Source organism: Eubalaena glacialis, chromosome 5 (assembly GCF_028564815.1).
Source record: "Eubalaena glacialis isolate mEubGla1 chromosome 5, mEubGla1.1.hap2.+ XY, whole genome shotgun sequence".
Lineage (NCBI taxonomy): Eukaryota > Metazoa > Chordata > Mammalia > Artiodactyla > Balaenidae > Eubalaena > Eubalaena glacialis.
In genome coordinates this window covers 34017440-34029744 of record NC_083720.1, presented here as the reverse complement: position 1 = coordinate 34029744, position 12305 = coordinate 34017440, and the positions used below count along the sequence as shown (strand labels likewise).

General features: G+C 37.6%; 1 protein-coding gene across 4 annotated transcripts in view; it reads left to right on the top strand.

The window, feature by feature from the left end:
- Positions 1 to 12305, top strand: part of NPNT (nephronectin) — a 74616-nt gene that overhangs the window by 37724 nt on the left and 24587 nt on the right. For 3 of the 4 annotated variants that reach the window (XM_061192076.1, XM_061192073.1, XM_061192074.1), the window contains 5 exons: positions 2740 to 2859; positions 4221 to 4340; positions 6006 to 6140; positions 6444 to 6566; positions 7923 to 8300. In XM_061192076.1, coding sequence (XP_061048059.1) covers positions 2740 to 2859; positions 4221 to 4340; positions 6006 to 6140; positions 6444 to 6566; positions 7923 to 8300 — 876 coding nt within the window. The remainder of the gene's footprint in view (positions 1 to 2739; positions 2860 to 4220; positions 4341 to 6005; positions 6141 to 6443; positions 6567 to 7922; positions 8301 to 12305) is intronic. The other variant, XM_061192075.1, reaches the window with a different exon arrangement.

Sequence of the window (12305 nt, the reverse complement as noted above, 5' to 3'; positions counted from 1 at the left end):
TTGATTTGAGAAAGCGAGATCAAGAGTAATATTCTTGTTCTCTACATTTTGCTTATTATTATAGGAGCATTTACTATAAATTGGAAGTGTCATTTTTGAATTTCTGACTTAATTTGATAGTAATAAAACTGTCACTAGGTCTATAATCCAAGACATTTTGGAAGCAGCAAGTATTAACTCAATTTTATGAGGCATTTGGTGAATAAGAAAATAAGGTATAATAATCATAGACTAGAAACCCTGAAGAATATTGAGGAAAAAGTTCATCACCAGGACACCAGATGCTTTTAATCTTTTGAAGCTCCCTGATTTAGCTAAGTTCTGATATTTGGTAAAAATTGATCATTGTTGATTATTATGGAATCCTATTTCATCGTTTCTGCAGTGGTTTTGTAAGGGTCAGTGGGAAGTTTTTAGGAGACACGTGCATGTGGCCGATGGCAATGGTAGCAGTCACAGGGGACATCGACAGCATCCAACTATCAGGGAGTGTCATCCAGCCCGTCACCAGCTGTTAGAGTACAGCTTTCTCAAATTGCTTTCAGCCTATTTGGATACCTACGTGTCAGTTTATTAATAGTAAAATAGCCAACAAGCATCTCTACATTTGCCCACTGAATGCTGCATGTTTATTTCCTTTTCCGTATTATTTCATTGGTGATTCTCAGGTTGGTTTGGGTCTTTTTACTGGAGTTATGACATCTTATCGATTTTACATTTCCTTTCAATTTCATGATTCTTAACCCCAAAGTGCTTTTGCTTACAGGAAGGGAAAGATAAATTTGGATTGAACACCACCAGCAACCCCAGTCTGGATCATAAAGACTCTCATAGCCATCCTAAGGGGCCCTTTATCGGCCAAGACTGGAGTGGCCTCAGCTTTAGTTCATGGCCATAGTGTCTGAAGAAATTTCCATCAGCGTAAATACGCCTTGTATGTGAGCTGCCTGGAGCTATAAATATCTAACCAGTTCCCATCAGGAACACACAGAAGTTTCTGAGGCTCGTTATGAATAAACTTAAGGGTTCTTAATTGACACATTTTATATCCATCAGTATCCTACCCTTGAGGTATAGAATTCAGTCTTACTCTGTTATTTGTTGTACTATTCTGTTATATTTCTGCTTAGTACAGAAGAATATTTAAAACACAAAGCCTTTCTCTAACAATGTATTCAGATTTAAATACTCTTTACTATAATATCAATCAGGGATTTATCAAAGCCAGATGTGAATCTGCAGGGACATATTAGGCATGATAATTAACTCCTCTTAGAACATGAGAAAAGATTCCTTGACTCTAATTTTTAATAAATATTAAAATACAAGGTAGAAGAATATGAGAAGTGAAGTGAATACCCTTGACTGGGCAAGAGAATATGAAGTTTCAAATTAAAGAAAGCATAGGCGATGATGAAGGCATCTGGTTTATTTATGTAACCTCCTCAGGCTTCACCCAGCTGGGGATCTGCTTCCAGTTGTGTTAAGGTTAGAAAAAAGGCCAAGTTGGCAAGTTAGTAAAATATTTTAAAAATTTTGAGATGGAATAATTATTTGGTTGTTTTAAAAAACAATGTAACTTGGTGGTTACATTAAGTATATATATAAATATGTATAGATTTTTAATAAGTGAGCAGGTCAGATTTAAATTTGGTTAGATTTGAAAACAACTTGCAACTAGATATATCCTTATTTCTGATTTGACGATATGCATTAGTAGATAATTAAATTATGCTGGCAGTGCAGACAAAATAAACATGTCATTTCTTCTTAATGAAGTCTATATTTTGGACATTACTGTTTCAGTGTATATTTGTCATTATGAGATATATTTTCACTTGAGGCAATGTTCAACTTGAGTTGGAAAATTCTCAAGTGAAGTTTATTAACTCACTTCGTATTGATATTTAAACCAATAAACCTGAAATACATAATGATAATCTATTATATATTGTCCATTAGTATTTCTGTATGCCCTTCCTAACTGCAGAATGAATGAAAATATGATGTTGGAGGGTCTTTTTTTTTTTTTTTTTAAGTTTATTTTGTGACTCAAATGCTTTACTAAAGTAGGAGACTGACATTTCTTCTTTAATCTGAGATCCATATACACTCTATAAGATTGAACAAGAGGAACCTCAGTATTGATCACTCTAATTCAATGAGCTTCTATCCTCTGAAAAAAGAGCTTTTCTTTGGGAAGGTCAAAGCAGTCTAATGTTAAAAATCCATGTACTTTCTGTAAACTAAGATAGGCTCGCACAGTATGTTCTTTAAACAGAGACAGGAAGAAATTGAAATAGGAAGAGGAAGATCACATTGTCAGGAGTGAATCTAGTAGTATCACCCAGATATTTTGAGGTTATGGAGTCAGAAAGATGGTTTGTACTCTGCTCTTTCTAGGGATGATAAGGCACGTGTCTGTGAGGGGAATCTTCCCAACTGTCCTTTGTAAACAGAGATCATATGTACTACATTACTTAAGCTCCAGAAATTCACACGGCCTTCCATTATTATAAGGCTTTCGGTCACCTCTGTTAGGAAACTCCTGGTGGCCCCCAGTGTAACCAGCATTAAAATGAAGACATTGTGAACAGACTCTATCTCTTATGTAAATGGCTGGTTACTATAGCTTGACTGACTCTTCTCCTTCATTCTTCGGAATAGACAAGCATTTTCAGTGGTTTGCATTAATGTTGAGCCTTTGTCAAATTTCTGTTTCAACCCCATTCTTTTCAGATCTAAACGAGTGTGGCCTGAAGCCGCGGCCCTGCAAGCACAGGTGCATGAACACTTACGGCAGCTACAAGTGCTACTGTCTCAACGGATACATGCTTATGCCGGATGGATCCTGCTCAAGTATGTCAAGAATCTTAACTGCTTTATAAGTGCTTTGGGCTTGACTTCATGCTGTGCTCTGGGAGTGTGTGAAAAGTGGCCTCCTAGCCCTCCTCCTAAACAGGATGTGAGCACGTGTTTGTATGTGTGCCTAAGGAATGGAAAATCAAAATAAGAGTTGCCCATTGTAGATGTCTAACATTTTTTTATCAGGGGTGCCAATGTTAAATTGATTCGGAAATGGTCTTTAGAACAAGAATCACAAAACTAATGTATTTTCTAACGTTTTTCCTAGCACTTTTCCGCTTGCCTTCTATATGGGCATAGAACTATTCCACATAGAAAAAGAACATTGGTGACCATTTGAGGGCTGTTGTGCTCTCAGTAAGGATGGACACTAAATTATTTGCTGGTAGAGAATCCATCCAGCCTGGTGATTGAGTATAAACCATCCATAAGTACCTCCTTACTTCATTTTTACATTTCTTTATAATAGTCTGAAGACTAAGTTATATCTCTTTTCTTAAAAAAAAACCTACTTCAAATGAAAAAATAAATGATTATAATAACATAAAAGTAGATTTCATGTGTGTCTTTGTAAGAAAGAAATGGATGGTGTTTCCTACTATCATTTTGATGTGTTTATAAAATGGACAATGGCCTGAAATTCTCTGCAGGCTGAACATTGAATTGAGATTGTGGTTATATGATATCCAACAATTGATGACTTGATTTTTAATTTTACTGAACTGTCAGTTAAATTAGTTAATTATCAATCAGTTAATTATCAGTTATCTCTCTCTAACTGGGTTGCATTTTATAAAATAAAAAAGGTTAGCTAATTTTATTTACCATTGCATATTTAGCATGGAACTTTTGGCAATAAGGTGAGTTCATGTTTATGAACATGTGGCAGTGATGCTAGAATCCTCTAACATTGTACAACTCAGTGGGAAATCTGCTGTACCTGGAGAAGTTTAATGGATGGTTGAGACAGTTACTTGGATGCCTTAGTTAAGACCAGCACTTAACATGAGTAATCTGGAAAAATACCTCAATGCTCCAATTTCCTTGGCCACTGGAAAAGCTTCCAGATAATCTCTGTGAGATAAAGTTTTACATTTGTCTTTTATTTCTTCAAATACGTTAAAGGTCTTCCCCAGATGCTAACAGAGCTGGTTCACTTCTTAATTATCCCTGAGGGAAGAAGGTCTTTGTGTTTTTCCTCCTATTTTTGACTTTCTTTAGACTGTTGGAGAACTAAGCCCTTTTCATCTGCATTGTTGATTCAGTGTCACTGATTTCAGAACAAGTAGAAAACATAGTTATATTAGGTACAGAGTATGCTCTCTGCCTCTCTCCGACAGTCACTGTCTTTCCAGGTGCCATGACGTGCTCCATGGCAAACTGTCAGTATGGCTGTGATGTTGTCAAAGGACAAATTCGGTGCCAGTGCCCCTCTCCTGGCCTACGGCTGGCTCCTGATGGGAGGACCTGTGTGGGTGAGTTGTAAAATCAAGCATCTCTATCAGCAGCCTCTCCAGGTTAAGGAAGAAAGTGAAATGTGATGGCAGGAAGGAAAAAGGACAGTTACTTAACATCAGGTAATTAGCTATCCTTTAGACAATATCAGATGTCTCAGAAGGGGACCTCTCTCTGTGAAAAGACCGTGGAAACTTTGTTTCCCTAAAAAATGAGGGACAGGAGGAGCTTCAGGCAGAGGAAACCACACGTGCAAAGGCATCGAAGTTTAGAGGGAGCATAATATTCAGGGAACAAGAAGAGCTCAGTATTTCTAGGATGTAAGAGGCAATAAGTATTGAAGCTGAGCTGGTAGACAGGGCTAGACTGTATGTATTGCACTAAAGGGTTAGTTTCCCCCCCCCCCCCTGTAAATTAGGAAGGCAGTAAAAGATTGTGGTTAAGAGTCTGGGCTTTGATTTTAAACCTGGCTCTGCCATTGACTTGATATGTAACCTTAGGTAAGAGGTTTCCTTTCTTTGAGCATTAGTCTTCTCATCTTTAAAATGGGAGTAATGTCCTTGTGAGGATTGAATGAGATCATGAATGCAAAGAGCTTAGCACGGTACCTCACATGTAGTAAGCACTGAATGAATGGAGGTATTTGGGGGCTCAAGAGATATTTACTGAGTACTTTCTATATACCAGGCACTGTGCTAAGTGCTAGGATATAGAGTAATGGACAAAACAGACAAGATTTCAGTCCTCACAAAGCTGATATTCTAATGGAAGAGACAGAAAAGAAAGAAATATTCAGTAAAATTACAAACAATGCCAAGTGTTAATATGAATAACTAAGAGAGTGAAAAACAAAAAGGATCTATTTTAGAAAATAATGGTCAAGGAAAGCCCTGAAGTAAGACATGGACCATTGGCCACATGAAGTATCAGTCAAGCAGGTGAAAACGTTGCAGAGCACTGCAGTGAAAGAGAGGTTGGTCTGTTTGAGGTTAAAGAAAGAAAACCATATCCTTAAGTACAGAGTATGAGGGGTGGTGGCTTGAGATACAGCCAGTGAGGTGGGTGAAGACTGTTTATTACAAGGTCGTCAAAGACGTGGTGAGGAATGAGGAATGAATTCAGAAAGCAAGTAGAAACAGTTGAGAATTTTGAGCATGGGAACAATCCCTTCTTATGTCTTAATAAAATCATTTGTTGACAATTGAGTGGGAATGCTTTGGAGAGGCTAAGATTGGCAGGGAAAAGGCCAGTTTGGAGGCTCTTGGAATAGTCTATCCTGGGAGATGGTGGCTTGGACTAGGGTAATGGCAGTGGGTGAAGAGCAGAGTAAATGAATTTTACAGATTTACAAATTCAAAGAATTTGTCAGAGGTAGAATCAGCTGGGGTTAAGGGAAATATGGTTGTCAAGGATGACTCATGTTTCTAGTTCGAACAACTAGGGGGGATACAGGTGCAGTACGTGCTGAGATACAGTACAGGAGGAGGACGGCTCGGGTTAGAAGGATGAGTTGAAATTTGGAGATATGGAATTTATGTTGCCTGTCCAGGCAACCAGCTGGATAACATATGATGATGTTGCATTTACGATGCAACTATCCGTTGCAGATAGTTGTATATTTTAAAAGCTACTCCATCTGAACATGCTGTTGCCCTTCCTAAGACACAGTTGGCTTATGTTTCTAGACATTGATGAATGTGCTACTGGAAGAGCCTCCTGCCCTAGATACAGGCAGTGTGTCAACACTTTTGGGAGTTACATCTGCAAATGTCATAAAGGCTTCGACCTCATGTACATTGGAGGCAAATACCAATGTCACGGTAATGAACCCCAACCCTTGCTTTGTGTTGTTTTATCCTGTGGAGCGGAAAGGTCTCTTAATTATGGTGATGACTGGGATGTCAAGGGCAGGGGAGGGTACTGGCATTAAATTAAACAAACAGAAGTGAAACTCAAACACTAGTAGTTCTGGACGCACACTACTTTATTTCTTCTCTTTATCTGCCAATTTTACGTGAACCTTCACATTGCAAAAAAAATTTTTATTTGAAACTGTGTATTTTTGGTGTGTAATCATATTTATCTCCCAGATAAACCTCTTCTTTTCCTACTTCCCGATGCAGATATAGATGAATGCTCCCTTGGTCAGTATCAATGCAGCAGCTTTGCTCGATGTTACAACATACACGGGTCCTACAAGTGTAAATGTAAAGACGGATACCAGGGCGATGGACTGAATTGTGTTTGTGAGTCATGCTTGTCTCCCAGCTCTAAATTCCAGCAGGAAGTACAAGATTACACAAAGGCCATTACTAGGAAAGATAAGGAACAAGATTAATTATCAAAGGAATATCACTTTTCATATCTAGTAATACTAGTCCGTGATTTCCACAAACAATAAAATCACTTGCTCAGTAATTTTTAAAAATTAAAGACTCAGTAATACATTCTACTCCTAAAAGCATTCAGTTCCTTGACTAAACTCTCTCAGTAGCTTCTCCTTAGCTGGTACGAAATTATAGAGCCCTCCTTGAGAATTTGATTTTAAATGTATGTTTGTCATTAGCATTAGATTATAATGGTGGGATAATCTGAATATATTCGTTCCTCTGTTGTATGCCTCCAATTCTGCTCTTTAAAAATCATTTCCATATTTATTTTCTCTACGTTCAGAACTGTTTTGCTTTTTAAATTTTTATAAGCTCTATTTGTGGTGTGGCTATGTCAGTAGATAAACATGAAAAAAATACCCTCCAAGGTGAAAGTTTCACAAGCCAAAGGCCACAATTTAGCATACATTTCATGCAACGATAGATCATTTTTTAAATTTCTGGAGTAAAATATTTACTGAAAATCATGGGGCATAAAATCATGAGGATTAAAGGATTTTTGAAGGGTCATGTAGTTATACTCCCAGTCTGGAATATATGCTTCCAAGAAGATTAAATATTAATTCCTTTTGGTGAATACAATCAAGGACAGAGTTTCCACAGGTGATCTTGGTGACCTCTGAAATTTTTTTTAAAAAGCAATTGTATAAATTAGTAAAGGGGAAGGAAAACCAAATATAAAACAGTGAGTAGAGCATTTAATGAAAATGTATTTGTGTGAATTGAATTTATATAAAGTGTGGAAGAGAAAACTATTAGTCTTCAGACAATTCTAAACATGATTTTATAATATACACATACCATGGAGACACTTAACATAGACTCTAAATATACATTTCTCATATTTTAAAATTTTAGAATGTCTCTGCACTTAAAAATCTCATTGATTCTTCTCTCTTTCCACTTTACAAATACTTAAAACAGTTTGTGTTTCAAATGATACATTTCATTACAGAAACACAATATAATTTTTGTGTATACCCACCAAATAGATATATGTGTCTATGAATATATATGTGTATAGATTACATATACACACACATATTAATTTTTTTGGAAAACAGCCTGACTTAACAGTAGGGAAGTATTCTCGATGTGAAAAGTAAGCCAGTTGGCATGAGGTATTTTGATGTGTTTGTTTTTTACAATTTGATATTTTACTTCTTAAGGAGAGAGGGTTGTACACTAATTTAAATACATTTACTGTTTTAGATATTCCAAAAGTCATGATTGAACCTTCAGGTCCAATTCATGTACCAAAGGAAAATGGTACCATTTCAAGGGGTGATGGAGGACACAGTAATTGGATCCCTGATGTCAGAAGTACTAGGTGGCCTCTGAAGACACCCTATGTACCTGCTGTCATTACCAGCAGGCCCACCCCTGAGCCAACAGCAAGACCTGCCCTGAAGCCAGCGCCACAGCCTGCCCCACCCACAGAACTCAGAACACCTCCGCCAGCAGCAACCCCAGGAAGACCAACCACCAGACTGACAAGTGTAGCACCAGTTGCCACTGCGTCTCCAAGAAGGATTACAGTTGACAACAGGATACAGACAGAGCCTCAGAAACCCCGAGGAGATGTGTTCAGTAAGTCATAAACGTTACCACATTTTTTGAGGGTTTTTTTTCCAGTTTTATTGACATGTAATTGACATACAGCACCGTATACGTTTGCGTACAGCCTAGTGGTTTGGCTTATCCGTATCATGAAATGATTACCACAGTATGTTTAGTTAACATCCATCATTTCATGTAGATACAAAATAGAAGAAAAAGGAAAACACATTTTTTTCTTTGGTATGGGAACTCTTAGGACTTACTGTCTTAACAACTTCCATATAAGTTATACAGCAGGTATAACTATAGTCGTTGTTGTATATATTGTTGTACGCTACATCCCTGGTACAAGTGTATCTTATAACTGGATTTGTACCTTTTGACCACCTTCATCCTATTCTCCCTTCCCACCTCTAGTAACCACAAATCTGATCCCTTTTTCTATGAGTTTGTCTTCTTTTAATAGTCCACATATAAGTGAGGTCATGTACAGTATTTGCCTTTCTCTGTCAGATTTATTTCACTTAGCATTCTATCCTCAAGGTCCATCCATGTTGTCTCAGATGGCAGGATATTCTCATTGTTACGGCTCACTAATATTCCACCGTATATATGTTTATATATACCACAATTTCTTTATTCATTCATCTGTCAGTGGGCACTTAGGTTGTTTCCATGTCTTGGCTATTGTAAATAACGCTGTGAACGAAGAGGTGCAGATATCTCTTACGCATAGTGTTTTTATTTCCTTTGGATATATTCCCAGAACTAGGATTGCTGGATCATATGGTAGTTCTGTTTTCAGTTTTTTGTGGAACCTCCATACTGTTTTCCATAGTGGCTGCACCAGCTTAAAATCCCACCAACAGCGCATCAGGCTTCCCTTATCTCCACACCCTCACCAACACTTGTTATCTCTTGTCCTTTTGGTAAACAGCCATTCTAACAGGTATGAGATGATATCTCATTGTGGTTTTGATTTGCGTTCTCTAATAATTAATGATGCTGAGCATCTTTTCATGTATCTGCTGGCCATTTAGTATATCTTCTTTGGACAAATGCCTATTCAGGTCCTTTGCCCACTTTTTAATTGGATTATTGGATTTTTTGCTATTAAGTTGTATGAGTTCCCTATATATTTTAGATGTTAACCCCTTGCCAGATACACAATTTGCAAATATTTTTTCCCATTCCATAGGTTGTCTTTTCATTTTGTTGATGGTTTCTTTTGCTGTGCAGAAGCTTTTTAGTTTGATGTCACCCCACTTGTTATTTTATTGCTTGTGCTTTAGGTGTCATATCAAAAAATCATGGCCAAGACCCATGTCACAGAGCTTTCTTCCTATGTTTTCTTCTAGGAGTTTTGTGGTTTCAGGTCTTATGTTCAAGTCTTTAATTCATTTCGAGCTAATTTTTGTGAGTGGTGTAAGATTAGGGTCTAGATTCATTCTTTTGCATGTGACTATCCAATTTTTCCAGCACCATTTATGAAGAGACTGAATTTTCTCCCTTGAGTATTCTTGGCTCCCTTGTCAAATATTATTTGACCACATGTGCTTAGGTTTATTTCTGGACTCTTGATTTTGTTCCATTGGTCTGTATGTCTGTTTTTATGCCAGTACAATACTCTTTGATGACTATATCTTTTTAGTATAGCTTGAAATCAGGAAGTGTGATGCTACCACTTTGTGCTTCTTTCTCAGGATTGCTTTGGCTATTTGGGGTCTTTTGTGTTAGCACATTTTTAATAAGCTCTTTATGATGGCATTTCAACCACAGGCCATGGCTTGAATAAGAATAAAACTCATAAAAAGAATTAGTTATATAAAGTGTGAGTTATATATCCCTATTGTTAAATATTGTAAAGAGCTATATAGAAGCCAGTCAGTTGGGCAAGTAAGAATGTGAATAGAAATGGAAGGAGTATCACAAAGTTATATGGTAGATCACAGCTTCTATCCAGTATGAGAATTCTCCTAACATATTCATATTTACTTGAAAACTCTCAGAGATGGGGAGCTTAATATAGCACGTGCCATTTAACTTTTAATCTAAGTGTTCATTCATTCAATCAGTAAACATTTTTAGTGTGTTTTAGAATGCCAGGCCCTATATTAGGCATTGGGCTTACAAAGGTAAAACAGAAAACCTTATAGTCTGGTGGAAAAGACAGTTGCCCCGAAGATAACTGTGGTACTATGTTAGTGGGAGAGATTTGTGTGGAACGTTATGGGGGTAGAGAGAAAGGGTACCTAACCCATCTTTGGCCGGGGACAGTTTGGGGAGTGGGGAGGCTTCTTGACTGAAATGGGACAAAGGGGATGAAAAAAGGGAGGCATTATAGTTCTCGGGGACCACACAACAGAGGCACAAGCATAGGAAGCAGCACAGCATATGCAATAAACTACCAACAAACTGGCAGGTTGAGCCAAGGATTGATGAGAAAAACTGGACAGCTACCCCTTGTATTTACTGTAAACTGGTGGTTAAATCTAAACTGGAGCTAGGTTGGATTTAAAGAGTCCAGATTTTTAATGGGTGACTGGGTACCACCAATGGTGATAGAGGCTATAGGTAAAGAAGAAGTTTTGAAGGAGGAAGAGGTTGTTTCCTTATTACCAGAACAAAATTTGCAATTTTCAACCTCTTTCTGAGCCTTTTAATGTGTTCTCTTTTTAAAAGTCTCTCTTGCTTCCCATTATTCCTCTCTATACCAATACACATATGAATTAAAAATAACATTGAAGTTCACCAACAGAATTTAGCAGGATGAAACTGGGGAGACACGGAGTTCCGATGATATTTGAGAGCACTTGTTCTAAGAGAGTGTGATCTTAAAGACATGCCCTGGGAAAGAATTACCTTGATCCCATGCCAAGGCTGTTGCATGCCACAGATAGCATTGCTGCCTCTGGATATTCCTGCCAAAAATTAAATTCCACTCTCATTTCATCTTCAGCCCTAGCTGCTGGCATGGATGTCAGCATGGATGAGGATATTTTGGACACTTCTTAATTTGCTGTCTGGAGACTTTAGCATATATTCCAAATAACGGAGTGGTTCTAAGTTTTTAATTCAGAACAAATAACTAGTATTTATTCATTGTGAAAACAGAAAGGAAGCTTAGCACTATTTTAGTTCAACACCATTTATTCATTGACTATTTTCTTCATTTCTGGCATAATAATTTCTTAAGCCATCCTTATTCTCCACCGGTCTGAGAGTAGACTTTGGCTCTCCTCATTCCATGAATTTTCAGGTGATGTTAATTACAGCCACTCTTGGACAGTCTCCAAATAGCCCCATACTTCAGTTGTGTTTTTCTGTACATTGAAAGATATATATGTTTAATGGAAGAGGTTGTCAAACAGAACTTTCCTCTGTAATGTGTGTGTGTGTGTGTGTGTGTGTGTAGGTACGTATTGTCCCCCAAGAAAAGACTATAAAGATATTCTAAAAGGAAATCAAGGAAGAAAAACAATTATAGCACAAGTACCTCTCTAGCCCAGACTTCTCCCCAAACTCTAGACTTGTATATCACCTGCCTGTTTAACTGCTCTAGTTGGATGAAGATACATGTCTCAAACTCAACTTGTCTAATCATTCCTGATCGTCACCCCAAACACATTCTACCCACAGCTTTTCCCACCCCAGGAGATGGCACCTCCATCCTAACAATTGCTAAGGCCAAAAAACTTGGAGTCATTTTAAATTACTTTTTATACGCACATCCAAGCTGTATGGAAATCCTGTCAGCCCTGCCTTCAAATCATATCTGAAGCGTGGCTACTGCTCACCATCACCAGGGCTACCACTCTGGCCCAGGCCATCCTTCCCCCTGGTGTACAGGTCCAAAATCCTTTTTCCAGATAAGTAATACAGCATTTTTTTAGATTTTAGAAAAGTAATAAGGCGCATTTGCTGTATAGCACACACTGAAGCATATTAATGTTTCTACAGGAAAACATGAATATTTACACTCATTTGGCTACTAAAGCCATTTAAGTTAGGTTAAGTGAAGGTTAGATTTGCCAC